Raw genomic sequence first — 13,727 nt, 5'->3', positions numbered from 1 at the left:
GAGGACACAGGGACAGGCCTCAGTGAGGACACAGGGACAGGTCTCAGTGAGGACACAGGGCCAGGCCTCAGTGAGGACACAGGGACAGGCCCCAGTGAGGACACAGCGGCAGGCCCCAGTGAGGACACAGCGGCAGGCCTCAGTGAGGACACAGGGACAGGCCTCAGTGAGGACACAGCGGAAGGGCAGACACTTAACTCATTACAGGAATAATGATGTTAAATAATGCTCTTTACTGTTTGACCAAATCATGGTTTTAGCCACAACCCCTAAAAATAGGAAGTTTTGAGTGAGGTGATAATGTAGAATGGGCTCTTTCTACCTACATGTACATATTACCTCAATGACCTCGACTAACCTGAACCCCCTGTATATAGCCTCCACATTGACTCTGTACCGGTACCCCCTGTATATAGCCTCCACATTGACTCTGTACCGTAACACCCTGTATATAGCCTCCACATTGACTCTGTACCGGTACCCCCTGTATATAGCCTCCACATTGACTCTGTACCGGTACCCCCTGTATATAGCCTCCACATTGACTCTGTACCGGTACCCCCCTGTATATAGCCTCCACATTGACTCTGTACCGGTACCCCCTGTATATAGCCTCCACATTGGCTCTGTACCGGTACCCCCTGTATATAGCCTCCACATTGACTCTGTACCGGTACCCCCCTGCATATAGCCTCCACATTGACTCTGTACCGGTACCCCCTGTATATAGCCTCCACATTGACTCAGTACCGGTACCCCCTGTATATAGCCTCCACATTGACTCTGTACCGGCACCCCTGTATATAGCCTCCACATTGACTCTGTACCGGTACCCCCTGTATATAGCCTCCACATTGACTCTGTACCGTAACACCCTGTATATAGCCTCCACATTGACTCTGTACCGGCACCCCCTGTATATAGCCTCCACATTGACTCTGTACCGGTACCCCCTGTATATAGCCTCCACATTGACTCTGTACCGTAACACCCTGTATATAGCCTCCACATTGACTCTGTACCAGTACCCCCTGTATATAGCCTCCACATTGACTCTGTACCAGTACCCCCTGTATATAGCCTCCACATTGACTCTGTACCGTAACGCCCTGTATATAGCCTCCACATTGACTCTGTACCGGTACCCCCTGTATATAGCCTCCACATTGACTCTGTACCGGTACCCCCTGTATATAGCCTCCACATTGACTGTGTACCGTAACACCCTGTAAATAGCCTCCACATTGACTCTGTACCGGTACCCCCTGTATATAGCCTCCACATTGACTCTGTACCGTAACACCCTGTATATAGTATCCACATTGACTCTGTACCGGTACCCCCTGTATATAGCCTCCACATTGACTCTGTACCGGTACCCCCTGTATATAGCCTCCACATTGACTCTGTACCGTAACACCCTGTATATAGTATCCACATTGACTCTGTACCGGTACCCCCTGTATATAGCCTCCACATTGACTCTGTACCGTAACACCCTGTATATAGCCTCCACATTGACTCTGTACCGGTACCCCCTGTATATAGCCTCCACATTGACTCTGTACCGTAACACCCTGTATATAGCCTCCACATTGACTCTGTACCGTAACACCCTGTATATAGCCTCCACATTGACTCTGTACCGTAACACCCTGTAAATAGCCTCCACATTGACTCTGTACCGTAACACCCTGTATATAGCCTCCACATTGACTCTGTACCGTAACACCCTGTATATAGCCTCCACATTGACTCTGTACCGTAACACCCTGTATATAGCCTCACTTGTTATTTTACTGCTTCTGTTTTTATTTATTTGTTACATTTTGTTACTTATTTTTCTTAAAATTCCATTGTTGGTTAAGGGCTTGTATGTAAGCATTTCACTGTAAGGTCTACACCTTTTCAGCACATGTGCCAAATAAAATTTGATCTAATTTGATTCTAAGTTTATAGGGACCTTTTCCGGAAGAGAGAAGAGAGTAGTGAGGGAAGAGAGAGAAGAGAGAGATTAGTGGGGGAAGAGAGAGAAGAGAGAGATGAGTGGGGGAAGAGAGAGATGAGTGGGGGAAGATAGAGAAGAGAGAGATGAGTGGGGGAAGAGAGAGAACAGAGAGATGAGTGGGGGAAGAGAGAGATGAGTGGGGGAAGAGAGAGATGAGTGGGGGAAGATAGAGAAGAGAGAGATGAGTGGGGGAAGAGAGAGAAGAGAGAGATGAGTGGGGGAAGAGAGAGATGAGTGGGGGAAGAGAGAGATGAGTGGGGGAAGAGAGAGAAGAGAGAGATGAGTGGGGGAAGAGAGAGAAGAGAGAGATGAGTGGGGGAAGAGAGAAGAGAGAGAGTAGGATCTTCAAAAGAGAGGAGAGAGACAGAGACACAGAGAGACAGAGCGTCAGAGAGACAGAGAGAAATAGAGAGAAAGAGAGTCATGAGACTTGTCTCCAAGGCAGCTGGAGATGGCTCTGCGTCTAGCTAGACCAATACATATACATTTAGCAAGGTTGTCCTGTATCATTCTACTATGTTACTCAACTCCTTGCAGCGTTACCAACCCATGGAGAGAGAGAGAGAGAAAGAAAGAAAGAAAGAAGGAAAGAAAGAAAGAAAGAAAGAAAGAAAGAAAGAAAGAAAGAAAGAAAGAAAGAAAGAAAGAAAGAAAGAAAGAAAGAAAGAAAGAAAGAAAGAAAGAGTGTGAAGGCATAAAGGCAGAGAGAGTCACCCTCGTCTAAGTGTGCCCCCTCCAGAGAGGGGATGAAGAAGGGCTGAAGGAAGTTCCACTGTACCTCTCCCACACCAGTCTGCAGTATCTTCAACCCCGTCTCAGACTCCAGAAAGGACTTCTGAGATGCTGACAGAGACAAAAACACACACAAACCAAAAAAACTGTCGTTATTCATGATTTTCAACACACTATTCTGTCTATGTCCCAAACGGTACACTCTTCCCTGTTTTAGTGCACCACTTTTAACCATGGGCCTCTACGTCAGCTCCTATGAACTCTGACCCTACGGAGAGTCAGAGTGAAAGGGATTGTGGGTTCTTCTCCGAAAATCATGGAAATGTTCACATAGACACTCATATCCTTCAACCACAGCCAGAAGTCCTTTACATTCAGCTGGAGTACGGCCACAGCCAGACGTCCTTTACATTCAGCTGGAGTACGGCCACAGCCAGACGTCCTTTACATTCAGCTGGAGTACGGCCACAGCCAGACGTCCTTTACATTCAGCTGGAGTACGGCCACAGCCAGACGTCCTTTACATTCAGCTGGAGTACGGCCACAGCCAGACGTCCTTTACATTCAGCTGGAGTACGGCCACAGCCAGACGTCCTTTACATTCAGCTGGAGTACGGCCACAGCCAGACGTCCTTTACATTCAGCTGGAGTACGGCCACAGCCAGACGTCCTTTACATTCAGCTGGAGTACGGCCACAGCCAGACGTCCTTTACATTCAGCTGGAGTACGGCCACAGCCAGACGTCCTTTACATTCAGCTGGAGTACGGCCACAGCCAGACGTCCTTTACATTCAGCTGGAGTACGGCCACAGCCAGACGTCCTTTACATTCAGCTGGAGTACGGCCACAGCCAGACGTCCTTTACATTCAGCTGGAGTACGGCCACAGCCAGACGTCCTTTACATTCAGCTGGAGTACGGCCACAGCCAGACGTCCTTTACATTCAGCTGGAGTACGGCCACAGCCAGACGTCCTTTACATTCAGCTGGAGTACGGCCACAGCCAGACGTCCTTTACATTCAGCTGGAGTACGGCCACAGCCAGACGCCCTTTACATTCAGCTGGAGTACGGCCACAGCCAGACGCCCTTTACATTCAGCTGGAGTACGGCCACAGCCAGACGTCCTTTACATTCAGCTGGAGTACGGCCACAGCCAGACGTCCTTTACATTCAGCTGGAGTACGGCCACAGCCAGACGCCCTTTACATTCAGCTGGAGTACGGCCACAGCCAGACGTCCTTTACATTCAGCTGGAGTACGGCCACAGCCAGACGTCCTTTACATTCAGCTGGAGTACGGCCACAGCCAGACGTCCTTTACATTCAGCTGGAGTACGGCCACAGCCAGACGTCCTTTACATTCAGCTGGAGTACGGCCACAGCCAGACGTCCTTTACATTCAGCTGGAGTACGGCCACAGCCAGACGCCCTTTACATTCAGCTGGAGTACGGCCACAGCCAGACGCCCTTTACATTCAGCTGGAGTACGGCCACAGCCAGACGTCCTTTACATTCAGCTGGAGTACGGCCACAGCCAGACGGCAGAAAAAAAATCTGAATATATTTTACAATTTAGTCATTCAGCAGACACTCTTATCCAGAGCAACTTACAGTAGTGAATGCATACATTTCATACATTTTTTCCCCCCATACTGGTCCTCCGTGGGAAGCAAACCCACAACCCTGGCATTGCAAACACCATGCTCTACCAACTGAGCCACACGGGTAACATCTCTGGCAAGGGACATTTTATAGATAAAGGATTGGTCCTATGAGAAGTATATAGGACTACACGTTGACCAGTCTTATTAATAGATGGACACCGTCAGGCTGCGTCTCAGAGAACAACAGGTCTGACTGCTGAGAAAAATAATGGTTCTGTCTCTCTTTCCCTCTTGTACAGAACTTTAAATCTGCCAGAGAGGCCTGTGCTGGGATTCAGAGCATGGTGTTAATATGGATGACAGAGAAAGGAGAGACAGAGAGAGAGAGACAGAGAAAGAGAGAAAGACAGAGAGATGAAGACAGACAGAGAAAGGAGAGAGACAGGCAGAGAGAGAGAGAGAGAGCAAGAGATTCAAATACAAATCTTAGAATCAAATATGAAAGAGAGAGAGAGATGGGAGGGTATAGATAGTGAGCTAGCGAGGGAGAGAGAGAGAGATATACAAATCTTAGAAACAACTATTAAAGGCAGGATACCTGACCACTGAGACTGACCCAAACTTAAGGAAAAATGTGACTATGTACAGACTCAGTGAGCATAGCCTTGCTATTGAGAAAGGTCGCCGTAGACAGACCTGGCTCTCAAGAGAAGACAGGCTATGTGCACACAAAATGAGGTGGAAACTGAGCTGCACTTCCTAACCTCCTGCCAAATGTATGACCATATTAGAGACACATATTTCCCTCAGATTACACAGATCCACAAAGAATTTGAAAACAAATTCAATTTTGATAAACTCCCATATCTATTGGGTGAAATACCACAGTGTGCCATCACAGCAGCAAGATGTGTGACCTGTTGCCACAAGAAAAGGTCAACCAGTGAAGAACAAACACCATTGTAAATACAACCCATATTTATGTTTATTTATTTTCCTTTTTGTACTTTAACCATTTGCACATCATTACAACACTGTATATATATATATATATATATATATATATATATATATATATATATATATATATATATATATATATATATATATATATATATATATATATATATATATATAATATGACATTGGAAATGTCTTTATTCTTTTGGAACTTCTGTGAGTGTAATGTTTACTGTTCATTTTTTTATTGTTTATTTCACTTCTATTTATTGTCTATTTCACTAGAGAGAGAGAGAGAGAGAGAGAGAGAGAGAGAGAGAGAGAGAGACAAAGACAGAGAGAGAGAGAGAGAGAGAGAGAGACACACAGAGACAGAGACAAAGACAGAGAGAGACAGAGAGACAGAGAGACAGAGACAGAGAGACAGAGACAGAGACAGAGACAGAGAGAGAAACAGAGACAGAGACAAAGACAGAGAGAGACAGAGAGACAGAGAGACAGAGACAGAGAGACAGAGACAGAGACAGAGAGAGACAGAGAGAGAAAGAGAAAGAGAGAGAGACAGAGAGAGAAAGAGAAAGAGGTTCTCACCAGCCTTCTCAGCCATATCCTCTGCACTCATGTTCTGAGGGTTCTGCCTGATCCTGAACGTCAGGGCAGGGCCCACCACACTGGAGGAACAAAATGAGTCGATTAGCTTACACACACACACACACACACACACACACACACACACACACACACACACACACACACACACACACACACACACACACACACACACACACACAGTGCATTACCTGATGTTGATGAAGCTGCTGGTAGTCAGGTGGATCCTCTCTGCCAGTACGCCCAGTAGTTTCACCCCATTATACAGACTGAGAGGACTGGAGAACAATAACAACAATAACAACAAAAACAACAACACGCAATCAACATGAATATGACCTTAGAGTTGTCATGACGTTGGCCTGTGGGTAAGGTTTATGACCCCCCCCATAAATACCTTTCTCCCTTCCCCTCTCTTACTGACCCTACTGAAGGACTGCTGTCCTGTTAAATATAGAGAGTCTGGGAACATCAAACAAATGGGGAAAGGAACCATATTTTGGTAATAAAACCAGTTGGAAATATGCTTGATAACGTAATGAGTATGTATGTCAGTTCGCTTGTCATCTGAGACATTATGATTGATGACAGGACGACATAAACTGTACCTGAGAAAGTATGCACTCTCTAGTTATCAGAGTAACATGGAATTGTTATGCAATTGAAATGTTTGATATTGAAATTGTTTGTTAGGAGATTAAATGTAATTTTAGCTTCCAAATGAGAGAATTGGGTTTTCATAAGGAAAGTGCCCTGCTTGATCAGTAACCCAACCCTGTGAAGAGACAGGGGTTATAAACGATGAAACACATCCTTCCCCCCTCTCCACTATATAAGCCTTTGATGAAAAGATAACCACGTTGTTCCAGCACGTGAGGTCTGCAGCCTCTACGTTAGAAGAACACACATGTCAAGAACAGAACTAAGCCAACCTCGGCATGAGCTTTGGTGGCGAATGGTATGAACTTTGAGCTTATTCACTACAGAAGTGATACTTCCTAGCCGTTGAGTTAGCAGCGGCCGCTGCTTACGTGGGCTAGGAAAGGACGGACAACGGATCCAGTCTAACAGACGGACGAAGATACCACCACGTATCCAATTTACCACCAGAGACATTCTTCCGAGTAACAGGGAGATCTGTTGGCCAACACGGCCAGCATCTACGACCAATCTACCGAAGCTCAGCTCAGAGTAAATATTTATTGCATTTTCCTTTTCCAAATGGCGGTAATTTAGAATGCATAAGATAATGTATTTACGATAGCATAGCTGCTGTTTCTGTGTTCCTAAATCTTCCCGCTCTTTCATTCAAGCCCAACCCCCTTTCCTTTGTGTAACCAGCTTTCATACAGGTTCCGTTCACCAGGGGTGAATTCTGTATGACATCATTGTATTCTGTGTATTTGTAATTCTGTGTGATTAGTTAGGTATTTAGTAAATAAATAATTAAACCCAATTTTGTATTGCTGATTCAACTTGTTAGCCAGGGTTCGTGAAGATAGCCAAGAATTTACAACTTTCATTATGAGACTGAAAATAAGACAAGGGTTAATATTGACTGCTATCGATGTAAAATATTACAAAGTATTTTAAGAGTTTATTCGGAAGATAACGGCTCTATAAACATTCTTCCGTGGTGCCCCGACTTTCTAGTTAATTACATTTACATGATTAGCTTAATCAGGTAATATTAATTACAGAGAAATCATTTTATAAGTTAGCATGTCATATCACTTAATCCGGCATAGCCAAAGACACGACATATGACGCCCCGTGCGAGGAATCTAAAATAGGATGAAGCTTTCATTTTGATTCAGCATATATAAAATTGAAAAGCAGATTACATAATATACCAAGTTTATGATTACATTATGGGAATTGTAGACCGGAATTATTGGTGCGTGTGTGCTCTGGAGAATCGCCTCCGTGTTGTGCTCTGACGTAGTCAGTGGGTAGCATAAACTATACAGTTCTGTATGAGGGCTGATAAAGCTATCTGAGAAATAGCGCGTTTGGCCAAACGCTGGGCTATTTGTGCCTCGCGCGTTTCAGACGCGTGCTGGCTAGGTCATTATTAATTTCTCGAGCGAGGACAAAGAGCCAGCCGATTGAAATTTAGGAGAGATTAGCTTGACCAGCGATAAGTATCTCTCTGTCTCTCGCGTTTCGATGCGAGTAGACCACGGTGCATTCCGTTGTTTCCCGCGAGTTCCGGTTAAAACATCGTCAAATATCGCCGAAAAGGGTTTGAACATAATACGTTATAAGTAAAACCTTTCCCTTGCCAAGGGAATCCTATGTGAGCATTTTTCCGGCATCAAGTAGCATTAGCTTGCTCGAGATGCTAAGCTAACAAAAGGGAAAACAGCCATTTTGTTTGTGCCACATTGTAATTCATCCGACTTGAGTTGGATTTCAGCGTGTGCCAGCAGGGACCTCTGAAGAAGTCACCAGTACTTTCCTTCAAGAATAATTAGTCAGGTGACACTCAAGTTGTTACTCATGATATCCAGACGGATATCGATGTCTTATTCAATTGAACTAATAAGTGAAATTGCCAGATTTACATTCTGAAGTTTAAATAATATCCAAATTGATGAGTTTTCTAAATGAGACATTGTAATTTTTTCCCACATTAACCTAGATGAATAAACCTCTCAGGTTAATTAAAGTTTAAATCCCAAATAGCCTATACAGGTTTGATTTATCATTAAAATGGATCAATCAGTAAAATTTGGTTTTTGCAAAACCCATTCAGTAATCCAGTACTGACAGAAGTCCCGCCCCAGCGGGAATCCCATGTGGCTTCGGCCCAAGGAAGAAGTGTACCATAGTGGGGAGTGTTCCCAACATTTGATCTACTGTTTACACTTATGATATCCAATCAATGGAGATTGTATGGATTATCATCTCATTCAATTTAATAAGTTAAATTGTTGAACATACCTTAATGTTCTTGCAATCAAATGAGACACTTTTAAACTTCCCATATTAACCTGGATGAAGCAACCTCAGGTTAATTCAAGTTTAATACCCAGATAGCCTACCCAGGTAGGATTAATCATTGGCATTGATTAATTAATTAAATTTGCTTTTGCAAATTCATTCACGTCCAACTTCCACTTTACTGGTACAGTACTGATGGTTCGTCAACATCTATAAATAGATTAAACTTGTCTTTGCAGCTTCCAATGAATTCCAAACCCAAACATTGAAAAAAAATAGGAACATTTTTCCTCTAAATTTTTCTAATAATGTGCAAGCTACCAAAGGAGGTGGTCACCACTCCTCCGCTAATTAGTGAACCTCCACCCATAAAAGGATTGATCTCTGACCTCAGCAGTGATACCAACCCTAATTATGCCATTAGAAAAACAACAGCCGAAATTGCGAACGCTCTCCAAAATCAACCATCAAACACAGGCTTTGTGACTGTTCTCTCCACTTTAGCACTTATGTATCGCCATCAAAGGTTGGCATCGGTCCAATACCACAGTGCACAGCTGAAGCACGTGCAAGACATGGCTAACATGAGGGCACAGGTGGAGAGAACTGAGCAACTATTGACAAAAGCAGGAAATGAAAACATTCTGCTAGTCGAGGAACTGCGTTTGAAATCGGAACAATTAAAAGTAATTGCAAATACTTATGACGATGAACGAGCACAAACTCTCCAACCAAATCGTCATCTGCAGGAACAACTCGATTTAGCCAAAACTAAATGCGATGTAGTCCACGCCAAACTAGATAAATCTGTCGAGTTATCTACAAACAGGAACGCGCAATTTGATAACATGCAGGCAGTTTTGTTGAACGTTACTCAAGGTAACAATGTTCTACTCCAAATTCTGCAGACCAAAGACGATCAGTTGATGAACACAATGACAAAGTTGGATGACAAATCAGCAGAACTTATTGAAGTCGCTGACCAAATGAATGATGAGAGAACTCAGGTGATGAGGATGGAAATATTGATTTCTAAGCAAGCAAAGGAAATCTCATCACTGAATCTCTCGCTCCGTACTCGAGACCTCGATCTGCAAACCATGACAGATAAGTTTGAGACCGAAAGGAGCAGGTGTGACACTCACGTGTCCAAAATTGGTACTCTAAGCGCTCAAGTGGACTCTGCAATGCAGCAGAATTCCACCCTTAGGTACCATCTGGAGGAAGTCCAGAATGGTCACGCTCTACAGCATGACTACCCATCCAAGCAACCGGAGTCCGGTACTCAAAGGAGTGAAGACGATAGGTTTCAGACATTGCCTCCATCATGTGTCCCTCAGTCTTCTCCTCTTGGCCATTCGGCACTGAGTAATATGGAGCCTCTTGGCCAACAAAGCCAAAGCTTGGCTTCTCCTCTTGGCCTGTCGGCCCCAATTTCTCCACAGGATGAAGCCAACCCTCTCCGCCCGCTTGGCGCGGAATACCTTGACAAACTCGTCAAGAATTTCCCCACCTTTGACCCCGTTCCAGGTCAGCCAAACGATACTGAGACGTTCCTAGCTGACATAGAGGACGCGTTGGGTGGCTACCCGAATGCTACGGGTTCTGACAGGGTTTACCTGTTGAAGCGAACGTCGAATAGACACGTGACGAGGTTCATTCGCCTACAACAGCAACACGTGCTAAATGACTACGCTAAACTTGCCACAGCTTTGAAATTAGAATTCAGTGGTTCTGCGACTCGCAAACATGATAGCTCACTGGCTAACACGGTCAAACAAGCTCGGAACGAACACCCACAAGCTTTCTATCATAGGCTTTGTTCAGCTTACTTTGGCCTACTCACGGAAACAGGAATGGAAGAGCTGTTACCATTCAAACAAATGTTTCTGTCAAACATGTATCCCACCTTCATTACCTACTTGGGCCCTGCAGCCCACGTTGGCTTGCCTATCTTACAACTCAGAGAGCTTGCAAGCACAGCTTTTGAGGCATCAAAAGCTCGCAACGCTAAGAGCCCTGACCACTCGGTTTTGAAGTTTGACCAGGAGCACTCACTCCAGTTAGAGGGTGCATTATCGGGTATTGGAGTGTCGAGAGCTGACGCACAACAACAGTTTCTACCACGAAACCATGATTCCAATAACCGCCGCGGTCGAAATAACTGTAAAGTACGTCGCCTTCAAAACGACTACCGCTACAATCGACCAGTTCGCTACGTTCCTGCACCCAACCCACACAAAGTGTCAGAACACAAGGGTAACAAAGGGTTGAAGGACGATCAAAACGTAGACCAATGTTCTCCAGAAGTTCCACTACGTGAAGAACTAAAGCGAGAACAATTTGAGAAAAGGGTAAAAGATAAGTCACAAGGACTAGACGGGGAATTACCGGACACCAGGTCCGCAGAAATTAACACCCATAACAAGGAAGTTAAAGTTCAAATTTCTCCCGCTCTCATTCAAGACCCTATCCAGGGCCCGCTTGATCAAGAAACAAGCCCCCGGGCTTTGTCTGTAGACTCTGATACAAAAGTTGCGAAGAAAACGTCAAACGCTTCGTTAAAGCCAAGCCCACTCAAAATCGGAAAAGTCAGTCTGCTTCCACCTTGAACAGAAATGGCACATCACGTCGTTGCGAACGACCACTCCACTTTGTGGGGAATATGTCCACTAACCACGAATCTAAACGGTCATACCTGGAAACAGTCCTGGAGGACTGCTTAACTTGTCATGCGCTAAATGATTCGGGTGCGACAATATCACTCATCTCTCAAACATTGTTTGATGATCTCAAAAGGGCTTTGAAGCCAACTAAACGTTGGTTAAAAGTGGAACGATGCGACACTACACTTCGAGGGGTCACTCAGACTACCTCGCCTCTCACGTTGAGAGTCATGCTGAAACTACACTTCAAGGACGTATCGCTCGTTCACCCTGTGTATGTTACCAGCCTCGAAACTGTACCCCTGCTACTTGGAGCAGACTTGATGGATCGGTTACTCCCATTGATGGATTGGAAAACCAACCAGGTATGGTCACAGGCCACAGTGCCTTCTCCACTGACCACACTGTCTTCCCCTAACGCTAGCTGCAACGCAGTCCTTCACGAGGGGTATCTGTCGAAAGCACCCCTTTGGGAAAAGACGTTTAGAAACCTCTTGGTGCAGAATCCGATCCAAGGAGATATTACGATATCTCGACACATTCCATCAGCCAATCTGATTGACCATTCTTTTCATGATTTCGAGCCAGCTGTCTCTGTGAATGAGCAACTTCCCTCCTCCTTGCAGTCGTGCAATACGGTAGTTGAGATGAACTTCTCTTGCCCTTTGGACACTTCCGCAAGCACTGCGGCCGTCTCAGCAAGAAAAACATTGATGCGCAGAGTACACTCTGCTTCCGATGATACACCTTCCGCTTTGTTGGGGACTGTCACCCCTTACAATGACACTAATGGCGTCAGTCCAGCAACTGACCCGATGACTCCCACTGGTGAAACACTTTGCGATATCACAGACCGATATCCTCGTCTCAGTTTGCAGGTACTGAAGAGGTTGCCACACGCGGACGCGGTGGTGACTGACAGACCTCAACAGCCACTGAGGGTGTTGAAGCACAAACACCAGGAGATTTGGTTGAAAGGTTACAGCCACTCTCATAATAACGCGGCCACTGACAACTCGTACATAGGGTCCGACCTTTTCGTTTGCGCCTCGGACACCAACACCACCCGCTGGTGGGGGGGTCCCGAGACACAAAGGGGGGGAATAGTAGCCCAGACCCATGATGAGCCTCATCGAGGCCGGTGGGGGGGTCGAGACTACGGACAACACCGTACGAGGCCGCCAGAGCATAAATCAAATCTAGTTGTAAACTCCCCTATGAGAACAGTGAGGAGCAGACAGGCCCCTAGACGGGGATTATCTTAGAACACATCTAAGATAGTACTGAGGTGTACCACACTGGTCGTAAAGGAAGTCCAATGGACTTGTCCACCTCCAAAACAAATGGCAACAATAATCATTCCTTGCCATGTGTAGGTTCAACTACAATACAACTAGTAATATGCTCCAATCATGTGTTCCGGTAGATAATATTTCAGAATAAATCGGTAGGACAACTGGACCCCTTGAATACCAGTACCAATACCACAGTCAGTCCAGCAACACTCAGTAAGAAGATTAGTAACCTCACAAGTTAAATTGCTATTGATAATAGCGACATAGGAGTCACTCAGAGTGCAACACGGGGAAGGGAATCTCCATTGCACTCTTCCAATGGTTAACACATGGCACTAATAAATAGAACCCTCCGTTCAGGAGAAAATTATTAGAAGTCATGAACCATGAACACGCCACGTACGACTGGTCTAATACTTAGAGTACTTCCGTCGTGAGGTTAGCTCCTCCGTGGATAACATAGCTATGAAATTGACTTCATACCTACTGCCACTACAATAGTGTAAGACACAGTGACTTGTAGAAAACTACTACAGACTCCCTTGACACCAATTCTGACTGACCTCCAGGCATTGACCTGAAAATTACCTGACTACGTCAGACTCATTCTGAACAAGTTGTAATCTGCCAGGATACTTGGTTTTCTTCCCTTGACATGCGCGATTGTGTAAGCATAAACGCACAGGCACAACGGAACATCCAATTAGGATTTATGCTAGGATCACTTAAGGGTCCAAGCAAAATACCAGCCTTAGTAAAGTTGAACATTTACTTCTAGGCCTTTGACTCTACAGCACTCACTAGTTTTCTAACCAGAAGTCCATAGGTCATCCTGTAGACTGCCCAAAACTAGTACCTTACAGCTGTAGACTTATCATATAGTTGTCAACTTAGGATAGTACCCTA

At 45.1% G+C, this 13,727-nt stretch overlaps 1 protein-coding gene across 1 annotated transcript in view; it reads right to left on the bottom strand.

The window, feature by feature from the left end:
- LOC106586923 (receptor-type tyrosine-protein phosphatase-like N) overlaps nucleotides 1–13,727 on the bottom strand; it is a 135,081-nt gene that overhangs the window by 42,128 nt on the left and 79,226 nt on the right. Inside the window, exons 10-12 of the mRNA XM_082969209.1 lie at nucleotides 6,106–6,192; nucleotides 5,897–5,976; nucleotides 2,787–2,851 (exon numbers count right to left, since the gene is read on the bottom strand). Of these exons, the coding sequence (XP_082825335.1) occupies nucleotides 2,787–2,851; nucleotides 5,897–5,976; nucleotides 6,106–6,192 (232 nt within the window). The remainder of the gene's footprint in view (nucleotides 1–2,786; nucleotides 2,852–5,896; nucleotides 5,977–6,105; nucleotides 6,193–13,727) is intronic.

Source organism: Salmo salar, chromosome 25 (assembly GCF_965601325.2).
Source record: "Salmo salar chromosome 25, fSalSal1, whole genome shotgun sequence".
NCBI classification, from domain to species: domain Eukaryota; kingdom Metazoa; phylum Chordata; class Actinopteri; order Salmoniformes; family Salmonidae; genus Salmo; species Salmo salar.
The sequence above is the reverse complement of the archived record's forward strand: the minus strand, read 5'-3'. Positions and strand labels throughout refer to the sequence as shown.